The sequence below is a fragment of the Hippopotamus amphibius genome, chromosome 2, assembly GCF_030028045.1.
Source record: "Hippopotamus amphibius kiboko isolate mHipAmp2 chromosome 2, mHipAmp2.hap2, whole genome shotgun sequence".
In the NCBI taxonomy this organism is placed as follows: Eukaryota; Metazoa; Chordata; class Mammalia; order Artiodactyla; family Hippopotamidae; genus Hippopotamus; species Hippopotamus amphibius.
The window spans coordinates 60,194,305-60,215,230 of record NC_080187.1 but is presented as its reverse complement, the minus strand read 5'-3'; the positions used below and the strand labels follow the sequence as shown (position 1 = coordinate 60,215,230).

The 20,926-nt window shown below is 56.2% G+C and overlaps 1 protein-coding gene across 2 annotated transcripts in view; it reads right to left on the bottom strand.

The window, feature by feature from the left end:
* Positions 1 to 180: 180 nt before the first annotated feature.
* Positions 181 to 20,926, bottom strand: part of PEBP4 (phosphatidylethanolamine binding protein 4) — a 235,862-nt gene continuing 215,116 nt past the window's right edge. For both annotated transcript variants that reach the window (XM_057724906.1, XM_057724905.1), the window contains exons 5-7: positions 14,525 to 14,570; positions 11,672 to 11,785; positions 181 to 470 (exon numbers count right to left, since the gene is read on the bottom strand). In XM_057724906.1, the coding sequence (XP_057580889.1) occupies positions 316 to 470; positions 11,672 to 11,785; positions 14,525 to 14,570 (315 nt within the window). In that variant the 3' untranslated portion in view covers positions 181 to 315. The remainder of the gene's footprint in view (positions 471 to 11,671; positions 11,786 to 14,524; positions 14,571 to 20,926) is intronic.

The following is a 20,926-nucleotide window of genomic DNA, read 5'->3' as shown; positions in this document are numbered from 1 at the left end:
CTCAATGACCGTTCAGGGCTAGGGACCCCACCTCCTGCCTGTCCATCCGTCCCACCCCACGTCCCCCCACCACTTTACTTGCATTTATAGGAATGCCCCAGGCTCCGGTGCCGGACATCAACTGATTTCCTCCTCTTGGTTTTGGAAGGAGGACAGGTTTGGAAACAAAACGACCAACCGTTTAAGCCCTGGATGATTCTTTTTTTAATTCAGAAGAGAAAGGGTTCCATACTCGGAGAGGGTTCCACACCTAGAGCATGGGGGGTGAGCACTGTGGACACACCTGCAACGTGAAGCCTGAGGTCTGGTGGGCAGTTATCTCGGTTCAGGTTTGTCCTTGGGCTCCCTGCTTCCTCCTCCCTGAGTCTGGTGATTTAGCGTGTCCTGGTAATTTTGGGTCATGAACTGGGTGCTGGCTTCAGGTTCGCCTAGGTGGAAGCGGCTCAGAAATTTGTCCATTTTCCAAGAGCCTGGAAGGACAAAGAGACCACAGGAAGGTAGTGAGTGAGAACTGTGGACTTGAGAGCTGGCAGGAGCCTGAGAGGGAGGCCAGCTCTGGGGAGTGGAGATAGCAGGAGGCGACCGTGTGGCCATCGGTCTGAGGGCAGTTGCCTGGGGGTGCCCTCTGGCTCCTGGCTGCAGGGACAGCCTCTGGATGTCAGCGTGTCTTAGAAGGACGCTTCCCAGAGGACCATGGGGACTGAGTCAAGGACACCCTTTGGTCTCTTTCTCCAGGCCTTTATTTGGTATAACTCTGCCTTCTTACTCATATGCAAAAAGGAAATGCCCAGTCTGGTGGGCTGCCCCCTTTCTCCACCCACCCCTATTTTCCTGCAGGCTCTCCTGACTGAGGTCTGAATGCTTCTTATCTTCATACCTGGTCACCCCAGTTGCCGGGGCTGAGAATGGCAGAAGTGTCTATGCCATTCTTCCAATCTCCTCCCCAGAAGCCCGGCCACCTCCTCCCAAGTCCCAGGAGACCTTGTGCGACAGGGTTCCTTCCCCAGCTGTGGCAGAGGTGAGAGGCAGGGCACATGGCCAGGCTGCTTCTCCGTGCCCTGAGGACCTGGATCCCGGAGGGGAGCGGAGCGTGGGCGAGATGTCCCCAGCCTGGACCCTGGGGAAGTCCAGTGGGTGCCCAGGTCAGAGAGGGGCCTCCTCAGGGGGAGGTGCGTCTTCTGGGGCAAGTGTGAGCGGGCCTAGCAGCAGGGCAAGGAGGGCTTGGCCCCAGGCGTGGGGGAGACGCTAAGGGAAGTGGTCAGAGGCACATTCCCACGTTCTTGTTTCCCAAACCCTGGGCCTCAGGCACCCTCAGTGGATGGTTGCCAGATACCATACAGGTTGCCCAGTTCAACTTGAATTTCAGAGGAACAATGAATACTCTGTTAGTGTACGTATGCCTCACATATTGCATGGACCATACTTACACTAACAAATTGAAATGGACATCTTGTATGTATGTATGTTTGTATGTATGTATGTATGTATGTATTTATTTATTTATACCCCCCACCTTTCCCCCCCTAAAATCTAGCAGCCTTCCCTGGCTGGAGGGAGTCCGAGGGGTGGACCCTGCCTGGAGCAGAGCTAGACGGTAGCTGAGGTGGCCTGAACCAGTAATCTCTAACACACGGGGAGGATGAGGTGAGGGGCTGGCAGCCTAGAATTCCTCTCTGAGCCTTCCTTTTACCCACCTGTGGTCCTTGGTCTGCACCCACCTCGATTTTTAGCAATGAAGAAAGCAAGTCCCCTCTACCTGCCACCCACCACCCCCCAGCTGTTTGCATTTGAAAGATGGTCTCAAGGAAGAGGACAATTTTTAAACCAAAGAAGCAAAACAATGATACTGCAAATAATAATAGTAATAATAGCAATAACAGTGATACAGTGCTTCCTATGGGCCAGGCACAGTTCTAGGAACTCCACACATATTCACTTAATCCTCACAAGGGGAGACTATTTTTTTCCCTAGTGCACAGATGGGATGATGGTGCTGAGGGTGCCTGAGGCCCAGGGTTTGGGAAACAAGACCAGGTTCTGGTGAGGAAGCTTCTTAGGGACACGGCTGGGGGAGAGGGCCTCTATGGGTTTCCTCAAGTCTTACCTGGCTCTGTGACTGTGCATTCAGATTGGGCCTTTGAGGGCTAGAAAATAGGTGCTTCAGGAGTTGTCTTGGGGAAAGGGTGGCATGGGCTGCTGCTGGACTATAAGACCCACTGCTGGGGGTCTTCCACTAGGATGGGAGGGAGGGAGGAGGGAGGAGGGAGTAGGGAGCAGGTGTTGGCCTGGCTGTGGCCTTTGCACCCAGGGAGTCCAGCTGGCTGGAAAAGAACTGTAGTATCATGACCCTGGGAAAGTGTGCGTGTGTGTGCACATGTGTGCATGCTTGTGTGTTTGTGTGCGTGTACGTGCCAGGGAAAAGGTCATGGGTGAACTGGTGCATGGCAGGCATGGGGACAAGGGGGCCTTCCCCATGGAGTAGGGCAGGAAGGAACCCGGCGACAGGGAGGGAATTGAAACTCATCACGAGATCAGGGCGAGCTGGCAGAAAGAAATCCCCTGCGCCCAGGGAGACCTTGCTCCCCTCTCCCAGCAGTCTGCTCTCTCCATTGACCTTGGAGTGCCCAGCGGGCCTCGCAGCTCCTTCCAGGTCCCATTTCCGACAGTCCTGGGGTTCCTGGGCTTCTTGGGCAGCTCCTCAGACCAGCCCTGTCCTTCAGGAGAGGCCCAGTGCCCCCGCCTGCTAGCCTCTGTGCCTCCTCCCCTGGCTTGGCCGGGACTCCTTACACCTCCGTTTCCTGCCACAGAGGGCGAGAGGAACTGACCCTGTGCAAGTTCTAGAAGGAAGAGTGGTGAGTCAGGCCCTCAGGGCTGTGTGGGGAGAGATGAGGAGCTTGGAGGCTGTGGCTTCTGTGGTCACCGCGTGGAGGAAAGCCCCATCCTGTATGGCACTGCTCGGTTCCCTGAGCTGCAGGGAGGCCGCTGCTGCCCCGCAGGAAGAGGGTGGCACTGCTCCGGCCACTCCCCTTGTACCCTGGACCCACCCTGGATGGGCTCTTCCTGGGATACGGACGGGGTGGTGAGTACCCTTCAAAGGCCTCTGTGGCAGGAGGCCTCTGGCTCCAGGGAGAAAGGAGGAGGATGTCTCCTGAGCCAGCAGCTGGGACACAGAGGCCTGGGCGCCTCAGGGTGGGGCTGCCGCTATGTTGTGCACGTTGGTCCCTGCACAACCCTAGGGGGTGTTGTTTCCATCCAGCAAAACCATACGCAGAGGCCATTCACTCACTTCCTGGTAGGTGCTGATGGGGAAAATGTCAGAGGCTAGAGATGTTCCAGACATGGGCCAGGAGGCGGGGAGCAGGGGGGGTTAGGTCTTCTCATCTGAAGCCATGGGAGGGGGAGTTCTGAGCCCCTTTACTAGACACTGGGCGTGGGTGCATGACCCCTGGCATCAACAGCTGGAAGAGGGGCTCCAAGCTTCACAGAGATTCATCCGCTGAGTTTGAGTCCTGGGGATCGCAAGGCTAGAGTGTTCTGGGATGGCCATGGGGCAGGTGCTGACAGTCCGTCTCTTCACCCCCCACCTCCCAAAATCTGTGGGGTTGGCTTACCACTGCTTGGGAGTGGTTCATCACGTGGGCTGGACCACCCCCACCAGGCCTATCAGGGTTAAGGGGCATCCAAGAGAATGAGAAAGTGATGCCACCCCTGGTCTAACAACCCCGCCCACCCCAGGATCTGGGAGAAGTGGGCAGACAGCACCTGGGCTAGAATTCGGATGCTCTGAGCATAAGGGCGTCTCAGACCCTGCGATCCAGGCCCCCCAGCGCTGACAGCTGCTGCTGGGGTCGGCCAGGCATGGAGGAGGGTTGCTTTATCCGAGCCCCACCCCTGCCCTCGATGGGTCTGTAATACAGGACACTTAACACTGGACTAATAACAAGTGAGGCCTCAGCCAGCAGCACAGTCTGCAGCCCCAGCAGACAAGGTCCCAACCCTAGCAGTGGCCCTGAGTCTCTCCAGCAGGCCTGCTCTTAAGACTTCCAGCAGCACAGGACAGTGTTCCCTGTGTGTCCTTGCTCCCACCTGACTTGTCACCGGGTCCTCAGTGGGCCCTCAAGCGTTCCCCTCTCACTGGGAGGGAGGCCCCCATTCTGGTGCGCTGCGAACAAGGGGCGGGGTTCTATGCCTTGGGACGGGCCCCCTCAGCCTCTGCTGGGACTCATGGCGCCTGGCGCCTGGCTCAGAGCCGCTCTGTTACCCCAGACCGGTGAGCTGCGTCTCACCAAGGCAGCCACCCTCTTCCCTGGCCTCTGCCTGCCCTCCCCCTGCACAGGGACACAGGTGCTTCCTGTCAGGGGACAGTGGCCCTGAAGAAAAGACAAAAATTGAACGCCAGCCTAATAAGCGTCCCACTGAGCGCCCGGCTCAGGTCTGTAATTTGTCTGGCTCTTCGTGGGGCTGGCTGCGGTGATGGGAGCGCTGATGCCTTTCTGCTGAGATTAATGATGTCCTGGCGGTGGTGGGCGGGAGGCCTGAGCCTTTTATTTTTTGTGCCATTAAATGACATCCAGAGACTTCCACTCAGGAGCTGAAAAGCCCTCGTTCCATCACATCCAATTACTCCTGGAGAATATTTGCTGAGTGGCTGATCCCGCTGGCTTGAGAGGCCTGGGGCAAAGGGGACAACTTTGACGCTGGCAGGAGTGAGAGGGTGGGGATGCCGGGGGATCTTCCACGGTGGAGAGGGGCTACCCCGGCTCCTCTGGAGAGGAGAACCCAGGAGAGCTGGAGAGCGGAAGTCGCAATTCCTAACTATCCGGTAAGTGGATGGCCCAGGCCTCCTCCCTCTGTCCTGTGGCTGGGGGCGGGGGTGGGAACGGGAGCGAGAAGGAGGGAGACTTGAAACTGTCCATTTAGCCCCCAGTCATCGATTCCAGCATTTGGAGGTGGTGACGGCTGGCTGGAGTTTCGGGTGAAATTTGGGGATTATCTGCAGTCTCCCGGTGATCTGTTCAATATGGCTTTGGACGGTTGAGGCTGGGCTCGAGCGGGGCGTGTTCTGGAAGAGGGCTGCCTGGGGCCTGTGGAGATGGCAGGTGGTTCCTAGCCAAGGCGCCTGTCTGCGAGTTGCCCAGGATGGCCTCATCTGGGCCGCTGCCAGGCCCCCGTCCTACCCGCTCTGCCAGGTAGGTGGGGCCCTTCGGAGGCAGAAGAGGGCTGCCTGACACAAGCCCACACAGGGACTCAGGGACTGGGCCCTGGGGCTCCTGGGGCCTGGCCAGGTGCACCACCATGGGAGGCCATGGGGGTGGGGGAGGCGCTGTTTTGCCGTGGGCTGTGTGTGTGTGTGTGTGTGGGATGGTCTCCAGGCAGGGCCCCTGTCCCTGCTGCTTGACCTGCACTCTGTCTCCCCTCGCTGCCAGCAGGCGCGGGGGACTTCCTCCCAGCCTCGGTCCCTCTCCATGGCCGCCTCCTACAGCTGACGCTGCTTGGAGCTCGGCCGCCCTCATGCCCTCGGCCAGGCCCGTGCTCTCAGACACTTCCCCACAGCGCCCCGATCGCACTCACCCACGGCGCCCTGCAGGCCTTTAGATGCCACAAGCAAGACTTAAACCCCACTGTGTAACAAGCCTCTGCCCGTCCCTCCTCTCTGACCCCTGTGGGTGGGTGGCTCACCCAGAAGCGGTTCAGTTCAGCTGCCTGTGGTGCTGGGAGCAGATTCTGGCTGCCTGCCCCGCCATCCCATTCTGCAAGGAGCTGTCTCTCCACAGGTCCCCGAGGCCACCCCGGTGAGGCGGGACCGAGCCTGGCATGGCCTGTTAGCTCCCCTGGCGTTGAGGCATGGTTCTGGGCTCACTCATGGCCTTGGAGAGGCTTCTGGAGTGATCGGTGGCAGAGAGGGGATTCCCCGGGCTCACCCTCGAGGAGCACGAGGCCGGCTCGTGACACCCCTGGGCGAGGTGGTGAGGTGTGGCATGGCACAGACCACAGCTCCAGGGACTTGTAGTCTCCACGCGGCACTTGGCCACAGCCTTCCTCCAGGGCAGGGGTGCGTGGGTGCATCGCCAAGGACACCCAGGGTGGCGGGATGGATTTGCTCCTTCTGGGTCCCCACACCACGGCCCAGAAGTCTGGTCATCTGGGTCGGAGGAGACGGAATGTGGGTAAACAGTTGCAAAGTGCCTTGCCCCAGAAAGCAGAAAGAGATGACTGTGCTATTCACGGCAGACCCTCGGTCAACCCAGCCATTCACTGTGCTGGGCTCTGGTTTCCTCCTTTGCCCCGGGGGATCAGTGGCCGCTGTGCTGCCCACTTGACATGGTCAGGCAAGGGGCAGGCTGGGGAGGGTGCAGGGCAGGCTGGTGGAGAGGCTGGGGGTGCGCAGCCCTGCCCGCCCGGCATTGGGACAGGGAGGGTGTGGACATCGACATCGTCATTTGTGGGCATGGCTCAGAAATAGCTGCCTGTGCAGGTGTTAAAGGAAGTTGAGGTGTATTTGTGAATGTGGGGGTGTGAGAATGTGCAGATGTGTGTGTGTGTGCACGTGCGCGCCTGCATGGATGGGCATACGTGTGCGTGTCCCCTCCACAAACACACTCATTGATTCAAAGTCCACAGTGGGGGACTTTGCTGGCGGTCCAGGGGTTGACTCCGCCTTCCAATGCAGGGGGTGAGGGTTCAATCCCTGGTTGGGGAGCTAAGATTCCACGTGCCTCGGGCCAAAAAAACCAAAAAACCATAAAACAGAAGCAATATTGTAACAAAATCAATGAAGATTTAAAAAATGGCCCACATCAAAAAAATCTTTAAAAAAAATCTTAAACAACCCCGCCCCCCACCCCCGCCAAACCAAAGTCCACAGTGGGCTGAGCCCAGGGACAGGTGGCAAAAAGGGAATATAAGACAGAGGTGAGCTCTTCCCTCAAGGAATCCCTCTACTCTTGTGGTGGAAATGGGACTCAGGCAAGAGAAAAATGTAAAGAAATACAGAAGAGAGAAAAGCAGGTGACTATGGGCATACAACAGGGTATTCTGTGTGTGTGAGAGAGAGCAGGAGAGGGCAGGGTAGGTTCATGGACTGAGAGAAGACGGCCCTGTGGGGTAATTTTGAAAGGTGCCGTGTCCTGAAAGTGGGAAGGTGGTCTGGGTTTGGGGGAAGGGGGAAAATGTTCTGCCCACGTCAGCAGGCAGAGGCAAATCCGTTGTCGGGTGAGAAGGTGGGCAGGTTGACGTGAGTGAAAAAGCAGCAGTTCCTGGGCATCCTGGCAGCATGTGGTCCAGCAGGGTGGGAACCAAGGTGGCGAGTGTGGGCCCTCTTCAGACATGGCCCCTCGATGCATTCAATGGGTTCCCCTACAACCTGGAAGTCTAGAGGCCAGATCCAAGGCTGCGGTGAGGAAGGTGTGTAGAGAAACCACCGTGAATCCCAGATGAGCCCAAAGGCCTGATTCTAGGCTTTGGGAGTGGAGGCTGGGAGGGTGGAGATTAGATGTAGGGGAGGGGAGTTAACTTGGAGGCCGAGGGTGCAAGTCCAGCGTATTACAGGCCCAAGAGAACGCCAGACACAAATTTGGAGAGGTGAAGTGTGGCCTTTGGGACAACTGTGAGTGAAACTGAGCCAGCCCTTGTCAGAGGGCACCAGCTCAGGCTCTATTGTCTTCAGTGTTCTCCACCAGCTGGGATGTGGTAGGCTTAAGATATGTGACTATCTCCCTCCACTCTCTCTGTGAGCTCCTAGTATCTGCAGAGCTACCCGGGTGACTCCACACATCCATGGCAGCAGGGAGGTACTTCTGTACCCACAGTACCTAGAACAGGGCCTCACACATGCTTGACACCTAGCGTCATCTGAATGAATACAGAGGGTGTTGGTGAATCATGATGGGGAAAATGGCACGGGGAGGAAGGAGCTGTGGAAAGGCAGGATTTCATAAACTAGAAGGGATGTAGCTCCAAATCCTCTTCCAAGGCCCCTGGTGTGGTCCCAGTAGCCCCGTATCCAATTGGAGGCCTCCACTCAGAAGCGTGTGGGGATGGCCAGGAGAGTCACACCCGAATTTGTCTGGCAAGACTCGCAGGTGGGAGAGCTCAGTGAGCTGGCAGCAAATCTGTTCAGGGTCATTCGGTGGTAGACAAACTAGTCCAACCCCTTGTCTTGATGATGGAGAAATAGAGGCCCAGGGATGTGAGGTGGCTTGTCCAAGGTCACACAGTGAGAGTTTGGATGCTGAGATCTCCTATTTGCTGACCCCTTGTATGTCATCCTGGGGTCACAGGACAAAGAGGAATCCTGGAGAGGGTTGCAGCCCCTGCTTCTTTTTTAACTTTTTTTTTAAGATTTTTTTTTTTTTTTGATGTGGACCATTTTTAAAGTCTTTATTGAATTTGTTACAATATTGGTTTTTTTTTGTTTTGTTTTTTTGGCCATTGTTTCTGTTTTACATTTTGGTCTTTTGGCTGCGAGGCATGTGGGATCTTAGCTCCCTGACCAGGGATCAAACCTGTACCCCCTGCATTGGAAGGCAAAGTCTTAACCACTGGACTGCCAGGGAAGTCTCCAGCCCCTGGTTCTGAGCAATGCTACCTCCCCAACCAACCCCAACTATACAAGTTGGAAGAGAATAATCTCATGCTCCCTTCTCATCCAAGCTCGTCATTCACAATTAAGTCCCAGAGAGAGAGGCGACCCCACAGGACTGGGTCAAGTTAACCATCCTCTGTGGATGCTCTTCTACCTGGGCTCCTGCATACTGACCTCTCCCCTCCAGCCTGTGGGTGCTGTTCCTGCCCGTTCATCCAGGGGTCACCTACCCATGGCTGGCTAGGGCACGCAGACCATAGGGCTGCCCCCCTCCCTCCAACAGGAAGAAAACTAAATCAGAGTAAGCCCCAGGGTCCATGTTTATTGGCAGGGCTCCTCATCCTGGCCTCCTGAGTGCTGGTCCAGCCTGGGGTGCCCGGAGAGCCCTCTTAGCACTGTGCAGGTGCTTCAGAGACTGCCAGGCCTTTGGAATTCCGCTGTTGCGCACAGGCTGCTTCTGCAGTTACAGTCACCCTTGGGTTCATCCACGCCACCCATCTCTAGGCCTATGGTGGCATTCTGTCCTCTCGCTCTGGTCCATCCTGTCCACCACTCCAGCTCAGTCATCGCTAAAGAGTGACTTTTGCATATTACTTCTCCCATGGGCAATCTCTAGCAGCTCTCCAGGGCACCCACCAAAGTCACGCCTGTGCCGGGCTTCCGAGGCCCTCTACAACATTCCCCCACTTTCTTCTTTCATCACCATCACAGGGGCCTCCCTCTCACTTTTCCGCAGCCCAGAGCTCCCTTTTTCCTTCACTCAAGGATTCTTCCTTCTCCAGGACCTGGCCCACGCCCAGCCTCCTCCAAGTAGCCTCAGGAGCATACGGATTTGTAGATCATCTAGATCCAACCTCTCATTTTCTAGATGAGGAAACTGAGGCCCAGAGACATTAGCTGACTTGCTTAAAAGTCACATCACCAGCTAGAGACTGGAAATCAACATTTCCTCACCCTGCAGTGAAATACCTTTCACTCTTCCTGGCTGAAGAGGGTGTGTCATCCTGGAGGGAAAGGGATCCTGGGAAGGGACAGGAGTGTCCCTAAGTCCACATGCTCTCCAGTTGTCCTTACAGCCAGAAATACACAATTAAGTGCTTGATTATACGCTGCTCTGCATCGTTATTTAAGTGTTTCCAAAGGAGATTGTAAGCCCCTCGAGGGCAGGGAACTTTCCCTGTGCCCTGGATTGTGTTCTCTCCAAAGCCCTTAGCACACGGCGCATGGAAGGCGTCACATGGTGCGACCGGAACCTGGCTGGAGCTTTCATCAGTGAGAATAATTTTACTGTCTCCATTTCTGACAGCAAACAAAACAGCACGGAAGCCAAAGGGACTCTGCCCAGGGGCAAGTCCTGTTTCTAAGTTTTCGTGTAGATGGAAGGGGGTGGCAGTGGGATGCACAACGAACCGTGGTTTGGGCAAAGATCCTAAGGGACTGACAATGGGTATCAGGCCCGATGGGTTTGCAGCTTCCTTGCCTGCTGTCGATATCACAGGGAAGGCACCCATGGCTCGGGAGGACGAGTGATGGCTGGAGTGGAAAGAGGCTTGGGTGCGCGCACCTCTCTTCCTCCTCTGCCCCTTTCACTGTTCCTCCAGGCATTGCCTAATGCTCCTTCCCCCTCCATCCCACCCTCGGAGAGCACTTGGTCCTGTGGAGGCCCCTTCAGGGGACTGTCTGAGCATCCTCCCGCCTAGGGCACTGGCACTGCCACGCTGATGTTTAATGTGGGACTTGCAGGCACTGCCTCACTTTATGCGATTCCCACGTGTGGGGAAACGTCATAGGCTGAGGTGCTAGTTTCCATCCCCGGAAATTACAGTGCCTGGACTGGCGGAAGGGGCTTCGTGATGAGACGGGGACCCAGGGAACTGGAGAAATTGATCTTGGCCTGAGCTGGATACATTTTTCTTGCCTTTCTCTCTTTGTACCCCAACTTGAAAGGGTGTCTTTGGCAAAGCAGTTTAAACAGATTTACAGATTGGCAAGATGCTGGCGGCACCTGGGGAAAGGTTCACCAGTGGAAAGGTTGCACCAACTCCTCTTCCAGGGCGGCCCGGAGCCTCCTGTGATTGGTGGCCCCTGCTCAGCACATCTGAAGGACTCCACGCTCCCCTGCTCTCCTCTGGGGCCTGGGGCAGTAGGCTCGTAACAATACCTTCTCTGCTTCCCAGTGGGTGCAGGTTGGTTAGGGTCACTGGGTGAGAGGAAACGGCTGATGACACCCACCCACCCACTCACCCTCCTGTCAGCCTGGGGGATGTGCCCTTTGCGCTCCCAAGCTGGCATCTGTGTGTTCCACATTCTCTTCCCTTCCCTAAAATGGGGAGGCGGGGGGAGGGTGTCAGAGAGCGCACAAGGATTACTTTATTTCCCACTTTCCTGAAGATAAACGACGGCTCAGAGAGGGGGCGTGGCCCACACAGGGTCACGGGAGTCACCTGTGGCATCGCAGCAGCCAGGTGTCCAGGGCTCCTCCAGCTCCCCAGCTCTGGTGGTAGGAGGATCAAGGCCAAGCAGGCTGGGTTAGCCGCTGGGAAGCTATGGGGGAATGGGTCCTCTGGTGAGCACCGGGAGGGCTGCCCAGAGAAGCCAGCGGAGGGGCCACGGCGGGAAATCTTTGCCCCACACTGAGACGGCACAGAGCAATTAATGACTGATGAAGACAGACCGGCAGGGTGGCATTCCAGGGCCTTCTTGCCCAGATCAGACTCAGTTACAGGGTACAATTACCTGCAGAAGTGCTGTGGGGTAGCTGCCTGCACATGCCATTTGCAACTACTGAGGGAGATGCTTCTCTCTCTGGCTCCAGTAACTCCCTTTGGGACCCTGCCTTATAGACCCACCCACCTGGCTAAAGCCGCCATCGTGGATGGTGGAGCTTGTTTCTAGGGGGAGACCACGTCTGATGCCAGCATGTCTTTTAGGATACTCACCCTGGTTTATTCTCAAGAAACACCACCCTCTGACCCTGGCCTCCAAGGCTCAAGGGTAGGGTCAAGATCCCAACTTCCCCACGAAGGCACGAAGCATCCACTTCTACCCCAGAATTCACCCTGGCTTTGAAGGATGGGAAGGCCTTACCTCGAGTTTTGTTTTCTGTGGGAAGGAGAGAGATGGTCTTTCCTTCCTGAAGATAGACGAAGAACTGGTAGCGATGGAAGCCACTCTGTGATGGTGGGGAGGGAGGCTGGTAGGCTATGGGTAGAAAAAGGAGAAACGGTGGGCTCCACATCCCGCAGTACCCAGGGGCTCCTGGCTACTTTAGGAGGGGGAAAGAAGAATCATTCTTGGTCCTTTTCATGGTCCCTACAGCTCCTCCTGGTGTCCCAGCTGGGGGCCCACCTAGTGCAAACCATTAGGATTTATCTTGGGCAGGAACTCATCTTCAGCAGCTTCATTTAAGAAGCACATTATTTGGGGTGGCAGGGGGAGGAGGAGGAGGTGTGGGCTGGTTGAAGGTCTTGGGTGCTGGCCGGGCTCTTGGGCCTTTCTGGGCCAGTGGGTGTTGGTGTTGTCCTCTTTGTGCTTTCGTCTATCCTGATGGATTTCCAGCCTCAAGAGAAACCCATCTTCCTCTGCGAGTGTGTTTGGCAGGGGATTTTTATTTATTTTTTCAGCATTTCCTTATGAACTCAATCCCCAAAGAAGCCAATTTCTTGGCTGGATCCGGAGGATCTGGAAGTGGTTACGGGGGTGGGTGGGACTCGGTTCAAAGGTTTGATCATGGAAGCTGTAGGATCTGGCTGCTCGGGGCACTGGGAGCTGACTCAGGCTCTTCCGGAGGAGAATGCCCATCTCCCTTCCTTTTGCTCTTTGTGCGGGACTTTTTGGGGGGAAAAAGCAGGGTGGGGACTTCTCTCATCCTTCCCCCAAGTCTATGCAGGGCCCTGGGGTTTTGCAGGCTGGACTTTTGTGGGCCGTTCCAGCTGGCCCTCCTTCTAAGAGTGTGGTGCCTCTTCCCCCTCCCCTTTGCTCCCTTCTTCTCCCTTTCCAAGGAGCCAGGCATCTTCCTGGGGGTGGGTGGGGATGGAGTGTTTGCAAGGAGGATGCTGGTGGGAGGGAGTATTGGTACATCGTGGCCACGTCCCTCTCCTGATGGTTAGACAAGAGCCACTTGCTGCTCGGAGCTGCGAAAGTGGTCCTCATAGTGCATTTCTGGCCACTGGGGCCTCTGGCGTGCCCACAACCAGGGGAATTCCTGACTATTCATTTCTCCCTGGGGTTCTGCACTGCAGAGTAGATGTGTGTGTGTATGCGTGTGTGCGCGTGGGTGCAGCATGAGAACAGCACAGGTTGTGCCAGGGGCCCTGTGAGTCTGTGGGAACTGGGGTCTGTGCTGGGGTGCGTGCAGGTGTTGGGGAAGCCGAGGCGTTTTGGAGGGTCTCTGTCAGCATGTGCACACATGCGGGTAGACTGATGCTTTTTTACAAACACTGCCAACCAGTGAGGAAAGTCAGTGGTACTGTGCAGCTGGGAATTTATCCTCAGGGGAGATGGAGACGGAACCCCTTCCCACTAGGGCTTTCCTGAAGAGGCGCCCCCTCCAAAAGCAGAGATGAGAGGCATGAGGAGGAAGGGAAGGTGGACACACGTGTTGAGCCCTGTCTTGAGGCCAGGCCTTGGCTAAATGCTTTCCCTGTGACATCTCCCTAATCCTCACCACGGCTTGGTAAGGTGGGTGTTATGGCCATCTTCTGGATGAGGAAACTGTGGCTCTGAGAGGTGAAGTCAGACTGACAGTCAGTGGTGGGACTGGGCTTTGAATTCAGGCCTATCTGGTGCCTGCGTCTGTGCTGCGTCATGGAACCATGATGCTGGGTTGGTTTTCCTTGCTCAACCCTTTGCCAGAGGCCAGGTCACCACCTGAGCATTCCCTTCAAGCTGAGTGGAGGGCATGCCCTTGCTGGAGGGATCCCAGAGGGAGGGGAGACGGGGAGCTGGGGGTGAGGAAGGGGGTGGGAAGAGGAGGGCATCAGAGACAAAGGAGGTCCATGCAGCCATGCACAACCACGTAGTGGGACTGGGGCAGAGGGAAGGGAGCCACCAGCCGGTCCCATCTGAGGGGACGGTTCCTGTCCTGCGTTCTCTCCCAGCAGAGCCCTGCAGGTTAATGTGGGCTCCATCCCTTACTGGTTGTGTGACATGTGGCAGGTGGTTCTGTGCCTCAGTTTCCTTCTCTTTTTTTTTTTTTTGCAGTGACCAGTTGGCATTTATTAGTGTAGTTATGGTTTGTCACTGTCGTGAAAGTAGTAGAGGAACTAAGACTTTGTTATCACAAAGAAATAAAGCTTATTTTTAGGAAAATTCTAACCAAGTAACTGAAATTGAGCAGTAGCACTAGAGGAGCCCAGCCTTGTGTGACACGTGAAGCTAGGGTAGAAATCAGGATAAATTCTACCTACAAGGAGCTTCCACTTACTGCCCCCTGCCCCAGCTCCCTGGCCAGAGCTGACCATGGCTGCAGTTATGGAATAAAAGGAAACCTAATGGAAAATGAGCTGAAACACTTGAGAATACATGGACTTGGTTCTGTCGGGGTGAGCTGACCATGATCAGACAATCCGTTTCTCTCACTGCAAAGAGGTTTAGACGGTAGCTTCTCCGGACCGCTTCCGACTGATGTGCTCCAGGTGGGCATGCTCGGAGGTATCCAAGTCTATCTCATACTTGGCTAGGATTTTGAGGATGGGCCTCCGCTTCAGCCACCACTGTTCCTTGGGGATACGGTGATAGTTTCCTTCTCTTTAAAATGGAGATATTGATGGCAGCAGCCTTAGAAGGCAGTTGTGAAGGTTAAATCAGAACGTCCAAGTAAACTCTGGGATGAGTGCTTTGCACACGGTGAAGCGCCCACATGAAGGTGTACTGTTCTGACTCTTGGGATTACACTCGCTGCCCTGGCTGGGGGAAGGGGCCCTGGAGGGTCTTACTCACGCGATAACTCCTGGCCCTGAATCTTCCCTTTCTTCATGTCAGCGCCCTGAAAATAAGAGACAGGCACAAACGAGGGTTACTCCCGGCGCAGCAGCAGGACATGCCATCACACTTAGTTCAGGTGGGCTCTGCTGGGTTCTTTCTCTCTCTGAGGGAGGATGGAAGAGGAGGAAGCTGTCTGCCTGTCCTGAGGGATGTTGTCAGAACGGGCCGTGGGGTTTGGAATGGTGCCTCAGGGGGTCTGGGGAGAGAGGACAGATATGGGCATTGCTGAGGGTGGTCTGGTGGCGAGGGATGGACCCCCGATCTCTGGAGAGCCTGAGAGGGCCCTTCTGGAAGGGCTGCCCCACTCTCACCCTCCATGCCCCCAGGCTGGGCCCAGGATGCACCTCTGGGCCTGTGGGGTCTGGTCAGATCTTGGGCAGGGGCTGACTGTCCTCATCGTTTGCCCGTCCCCTCGGGCTCTCTTTGGAGCCTTCAGGCTACTCAGTCAACATCTGCCTGAGCAGCCAGAGGGCAAGGAAGGGCCAGAGCAGGCGGGACTGCCTGATTCTGAGGCAGCTACTTTCCCAGCCTCGACCGGATACAGGCCACCACCCCAAGGCAGATTCTTGGGTCCCTGGGACAGCCTCAGTTTCCCTCCTTCTCTCCTTCGCCTTCTCCTCCCTTCTCCCCTCTGCTCAGCGTCTGTGGGATAATGAAGTGATCCCGGGGGTGGGATGTGCTAATTACTGTTTGTGCAGGACTGGGAGATGCTCAGATGAAAGGCACTGGAGCTGGACCCCTGGGTCCACGCCACAGCTCAGGGCCCAGGGCCATGCCAGGGAGTCCTGCAGCCCCGAGGTGTGGGGTTTTATAGTCTTAATGATGGTGATTAGCACGGCTCTTCATTGATTCTGCCAACACCTAACTGTGCCCTGGCCACCTTTCCACGGAGCCCTTCTGGTACAGCCCCTCAAAAGGTGTTCAGGGTGGAGATGGTGGGGTGGGGGATAGTGGAAGTGGGGGGATGGGGGATAGTGGAAGTGGGGGACGGGGATAGTGGAAGTGGGGGGGTGGGGGATAGTGGAAGTGGGGGACGGGGGATAGCGGAAGTGGGGGGTGGGGGATAGTGGAAGTGTGGGTGGGGGATAGTGGAAGTGGGGGATGGGGGATAGTGGAAGTGGGGGGATGGGGGATAGTGGAAGTGGGGGATGGGCGATAGTGGAAGTGGTGGGTGGGGGATAGTGGAAGTGGGGGACGGGGGATAGTGGAAGTGGGGGGATGGGGGATAGTGGAAGTGGGGGGATGGGGGATAGTGGAAGTGGGGGACGGGGGATAGTGGAAGTGGGGGGATGGGGGATAGTGGACGTGGGGGGTGGGGGATAGTGGACGTGGGGGGTGGGGGATAGTGGACGTGGGGGGATGGGGGATAGTGGAAGTGGGGGATGGGGGATAGTGGAAGTGGGGGGATGGGGGATAGTGGAAGTGGGGGACGGGGGATAGTGGAAGTGGGGGGATGGGGGATAGTGGACGTGGGGGGTGGGGGATAGTGGACGTGGGGGGTGGGGGATAGTGGAAGTGGGGGGTGGGGGATAGTGGAAGTGGGGGGGTGGGGGATAGTGGAAGTGGGGAACGGGGATAGTGGAAGTGGGGGACGGGGGATAGTGGAAATGGGGGATGGGGGATAGTGGAAGTGGGGGGATGGGGGATAGTGGAAGTGGGGGACAGGGGATAGTGGAAGTGGGGGATGGGGGATAGTGGAAGTGGGGGGTGGGGGATAGTGGACGTGGGGGGTGGGGGATAGTGGAAGTGGTGGGTGGGGGATAGTGGACGTGGGGGGTGGGGGATAGTGGAAGTGGGGATGGGGGATAGTGGAAGTGGGGGACGGGGATAGTGGAAGTGGGGGACGGGGGATAGTGGAAGTGGGGGGTGGGGGATAGTGGAAGTGGGGGGTGGGGGATAGTGGAAGTGGGGGGTGGGGGATAGTGGACGTGGGGGGTGGGGGATAGTGGACGTGGGGGACGGGGATAGTGGAAGTGGGGATGGGGGATAGTGGAAGTGGGGGACGGGGATAGTGGAAGTGGGGGATGGGGGATAGTGGAAGTGGGGGATGGGGGATAGTGGAAGTGGGGGATGGGGTGGGGGTGGGGGAGCATGAGATTTCTTCTCAATTCTCTGTGGAGATTCTCAGAGTCAGCTGGGTGACCCAAAGCCTGGTGTGGTTGACTTTTTACAAAACGCAAGCCCCCTCCCCCCATTCCAGCACCTCCCTCCCCCTTCCATCCTCTCCTTTAGGCTGCAGCTTGCCCACCGACTCTTCTCACTTTGGGCCTTTTTGCCAGATCATCCCCGCCCCCTCCACCCCAACACTGCCCTGCGCTGTGCTCCTCCGCGTCCATCTAGGCTACCTTTTGCTGGAAGGAGGGGTAGGAGACTGCAGAAGGATGGACTCGCCACTTTGAGCCCCTTCCCACTCTGTTGCTTTCCTGTCCTCTGACACCCTTGCCCCCTCCCTCACCCCATCTTGTCTGCTCAGGAGAATCTGGGCAGCCTTCAAATTCTGCCCCTCAGACGCAGCGGAGCAGGTGCTGGGGAGCTAGGACCGGCTGGGGGCATGGAGGCCCCTCCCCTGGACACCTTTCTCTCCTGGGAGAGGCGGGGAGGGCCCGAGGGCTTGCAGCCACTCTCCCCAAACAGCTCTCTGGCCACCCTTGCAAGACTGAGAGATGGGGGACCGGGGCTGAGGCCCGGGAAGCCCAGCCCAGCCCGGCCTCCTCTGCGCTGCTCCCAGCCTCCCCCTCGTTCCTTCCCAAGTCAGCCCGGCCAGCGGTTTGTTTAAACAAAACAATAGCAACCTAAGCTAGCTGTTTCTTTTCAATTCCCCACAGGCTTGGGTCCCACCCAGAGTGATAAACAGGCCTCTCTTCTGCTGTGAGTGCAGGGAGGGTGCGGATGGGCCTTGGGCCCGTAAGGTCAGAGCAGTGTGGAAAGTCTGATCGGAGCCTTGATCAGGGTGGGGAGGCTCTCCGTCCCCTCCCTTTCACTCTGGGGAGTCTTTTCTCATCGACCGGGGCCAGCTTGGCAAAGACACACGCAAACCCTTGGATTTGTTAGTAGAGCTTCCTGCCCGCCTTCCCCTGCCCGCTGCCCCCGAGCTCAGCTGTGGCAGCTGCCAGGCGGCTGTGAACTGAGCGCTCCGAGAGTCTTTAGGGCCTCTCTGGAGCTTGTCCCGCGGACGGGCGCTGGTTCCTGCTGGAAGGAAGAGCATGGAGAAAAGGCTGTGAGGAAGGACCAGGCCTTAGAAGGGCCCCCCCAGTGTGGTCAGCGTGGTTGGTATTTACTAGCCCTGGGCTGTGTTGGCTAAGCTCCCTTTTGGCCATAAATCTTCCCTCATTGGCCCGTCTCAGGGGCCTGAAGTTTCTACCGCAGAATCAGTACCTGGTGGGGGACTTAGGAAATTAAATCCAAAAGGTGAGAAAGTTAAGTCTCCAAAGAGCCACACGAGCAGTGAGTGGGCAACTCCCAGAATGTTCCAGGAGGGGGGGCCCAGACCCTTCAATTTGGACCCTCAGTGCTGACCTGGGGTTCTTCCAGGACGTCATGACAATCCCATCCCTCCTCCAGGAGGCGTTTCTGGGAAGACCATTATTAAAGTACACAGATATTACCCGGAGGGTTGGGGTTGCTACCACCCCTCCCCCTGCCCTATGTGAAAACGTGGGGTCTCCTCAGACATCTTCATGGCTTGGAGTGTCACATGTAGCCTGAAAGTCACCTTAGCAATCTGGAAACCTCTGGGGATGGAAGAGATTCAGGGACATTTAGAAGGGAAGAGGGGGACATCTATCATTCAGAGCACTTCCCAGGGAGACTGGGCTGAGGGAAGTGCCCTGAGGGTGGCGCCGGACTGAGGGTAGCCCGGCATTGGAGGACCAGACCTGTCAAGTCTGAGCAGAGCAGAGCTTTGGCAAGAGAGCCTCAGGAGGGGTGGGCCTTCCTCACCTCCACCCCCTCCTCGGCCCCAGGTGTGCTGCTCCTCTTTGTCTGCTCTCAGGCACAGACAAAACTTCCTTTCCCTTACTCTAGCTAAGACAGGTGGACATTCTCAAAAGGAACTTGTCAAAATGCTGATTTTAAAAAAGGAAATAATGACAGAAATGATAAATGGCATAAAAATAGGTGGATTTCTAATCCTCAAGAACACTAAGAAGCCCAGGATGGATTTTTCAGGATATCAGGATAGGAGCACCAGAGGTGTTTGGTCAGTGTGCCTGGGAGGATGTCCTGGGCCCTTCTAAGTCACAGGGACTGGGTGGTCTTGGGCAGGCAACTCCTTTCCTCATCAGCATCCTCTGGAAATGGGGAGCCCGATACCCATCACCGTCTTAGCAAGGGGAGGGGAGGAGGGGGTGGAAAACTGCCCAGCCAGACCCTTAAATGCTCAGGATATAAGATAGTCTCTCCTTTTTCTTAGAAGGTGGTGCCCAGTGTGTGGATGCAGGCATCTGTGTGCGTGTGTGTACATGCGCGTGTGTGTGCATAAAGGGTGCATATAGGGCTTCCTGGCACGGAAATCTGCACACATTATTCTCATTGCAGAGAAGAAGCCCAACTCTATGGATCCTTTGGAGGAATTTCCTGGTCTATAGAACATGAGATTTCCTTTCCAGCTCTCCCACCTCAAGAACCCACTGCTTCTGGTTAAGCTAGTTTGGAACTGGCACACAAGATGCTTAAGAAAAGCTGGAGCTCCATGAAGAGTCATAGCAACCCCATTCTTGGACCAGGGTGATTCAGACTGTCTCACCAGAGTTGGTCTGACTGGCTTGTCTCAGGGCAAGTAAAGAGCACAGTGCTGGAAGCTGGGAGCTGCTGCCCCACCCCCACCCCCATCTTACGCGTGTGATGAGCTTTTAGCGTTTATCCTCCAGGGCACTGTCCAACCTGTGGATCTCACAGCAGCCCTTGTGTGGGAAGGGCAGAGATCGGTCTCCCCATTTGACTGGAGAGAAACCCAGGGAAGCTTCAGCTTCTCAAGGAGGGGACTGTATCCTCTCCATCTTTGTAGCCCTTAAGATGCTTTGCACATAGTAGGGGTAGTAGGTGTTACCTGTACCCTGACCCACCCCTGGCTCACTGACTCCACTTTCAACTTGCTTCTCCTGGTCCCAGGGCCACACTGACCTCCAGAGCTTGTTTCACCCCCTATGCATTAGGGCAGATGTGCTGGGGTGTTACACAGGTTCCTGGCAATAGCTCTTAACCAATGGCTGACGGGAACTGGTATGTAAGTGCTCCAGACATCCCCAGTGGAACTTGTGTGCCTTCCTTTTCCTATCTTACCCACTGCCTTACTGTTGCTGTCTTGTGTCCCCTTCAAAATAAACTCCTTGTACTAAAATCCTTGTCTCAGGCTCTGCTTCTGGGGACCCCAAGCTAAGACAGGAACGGTCCAATAGACATTCATGGGATGAAAGGAGAGATGAGTGAAGCCTTTGTCCAAGGTGTCCTAGGTAGCTGAGTCTTGGTCCTGGCCTCTTCTGATGAGAACACGTGGCTGTTGTCTGGACCTGGATTCTTCTGCCCTCCTGGGCCAGGCCCCAGAGCTCCCTGACAGAATTGGTCCCTGATATATTAAGCCTTTGGAAAACCACAAACAGATGAGCCAACGAGATGAAAGTCACCTTGATCTTTTGTTTCTTGTTTCCCTGGGGACAGCCAGAGAGCTTCATTCCCGGAGAACGAAGGGTCCAGAGATGCGCCCCCCGCCCCCCAGGCTGGGGAACCCCTTAGGTAAGGGCTCTGTGGCCAGAGTTGGATTGTGAGGTCTGGAGGGTGGGAAAGGGGCCTGGCTCAGTGCTGGTCCCAGCTGGGAGGCTGGTCCATTTTCCTCACTTCCCTTCCATTCCGTCCAGGCAACTGCCGACTCACCTGGGCATAGTGAAGGCCCCAGGTACTCGGGCTTGCTGACCCCTCGAGCAGAGGGTCAGTGGCACATTTCCTTGAGTGCTCAGGAGATGATTTAATCTCTTCACCCACCTCTTCCCATCTGGGCAGGAGGATGCAATCACTTCTCCTGCCTGGCTTCAAACAGCAGTCAGAGTGGGAAGTTTTACTTTTTGGTCTCTGAGTGGGTGGGGTGGGGGATATCGGGAGAGTTCTGAACTTGAAGGTGAGGGTGTCGTTGAGATAAGGGGGAGCAGAGGGAGAAATAAACAAAACAGAACACTTGGGGGAAAATTGGAATAAAAGGGAAAATAGGACAGAGTTCCAGGCTCTCTGACACTGGCACTAATCAAGAAAGTTCCTTGCCGTTTTACACAGCTGCCTGCAAGCTGCCAAGTGGCAAAGGATCTAGGAAAAGGCACAAGATTGGAAAGTGCTACCCAGCAATCTGTGGATTCTGCAATTCACAAGGGG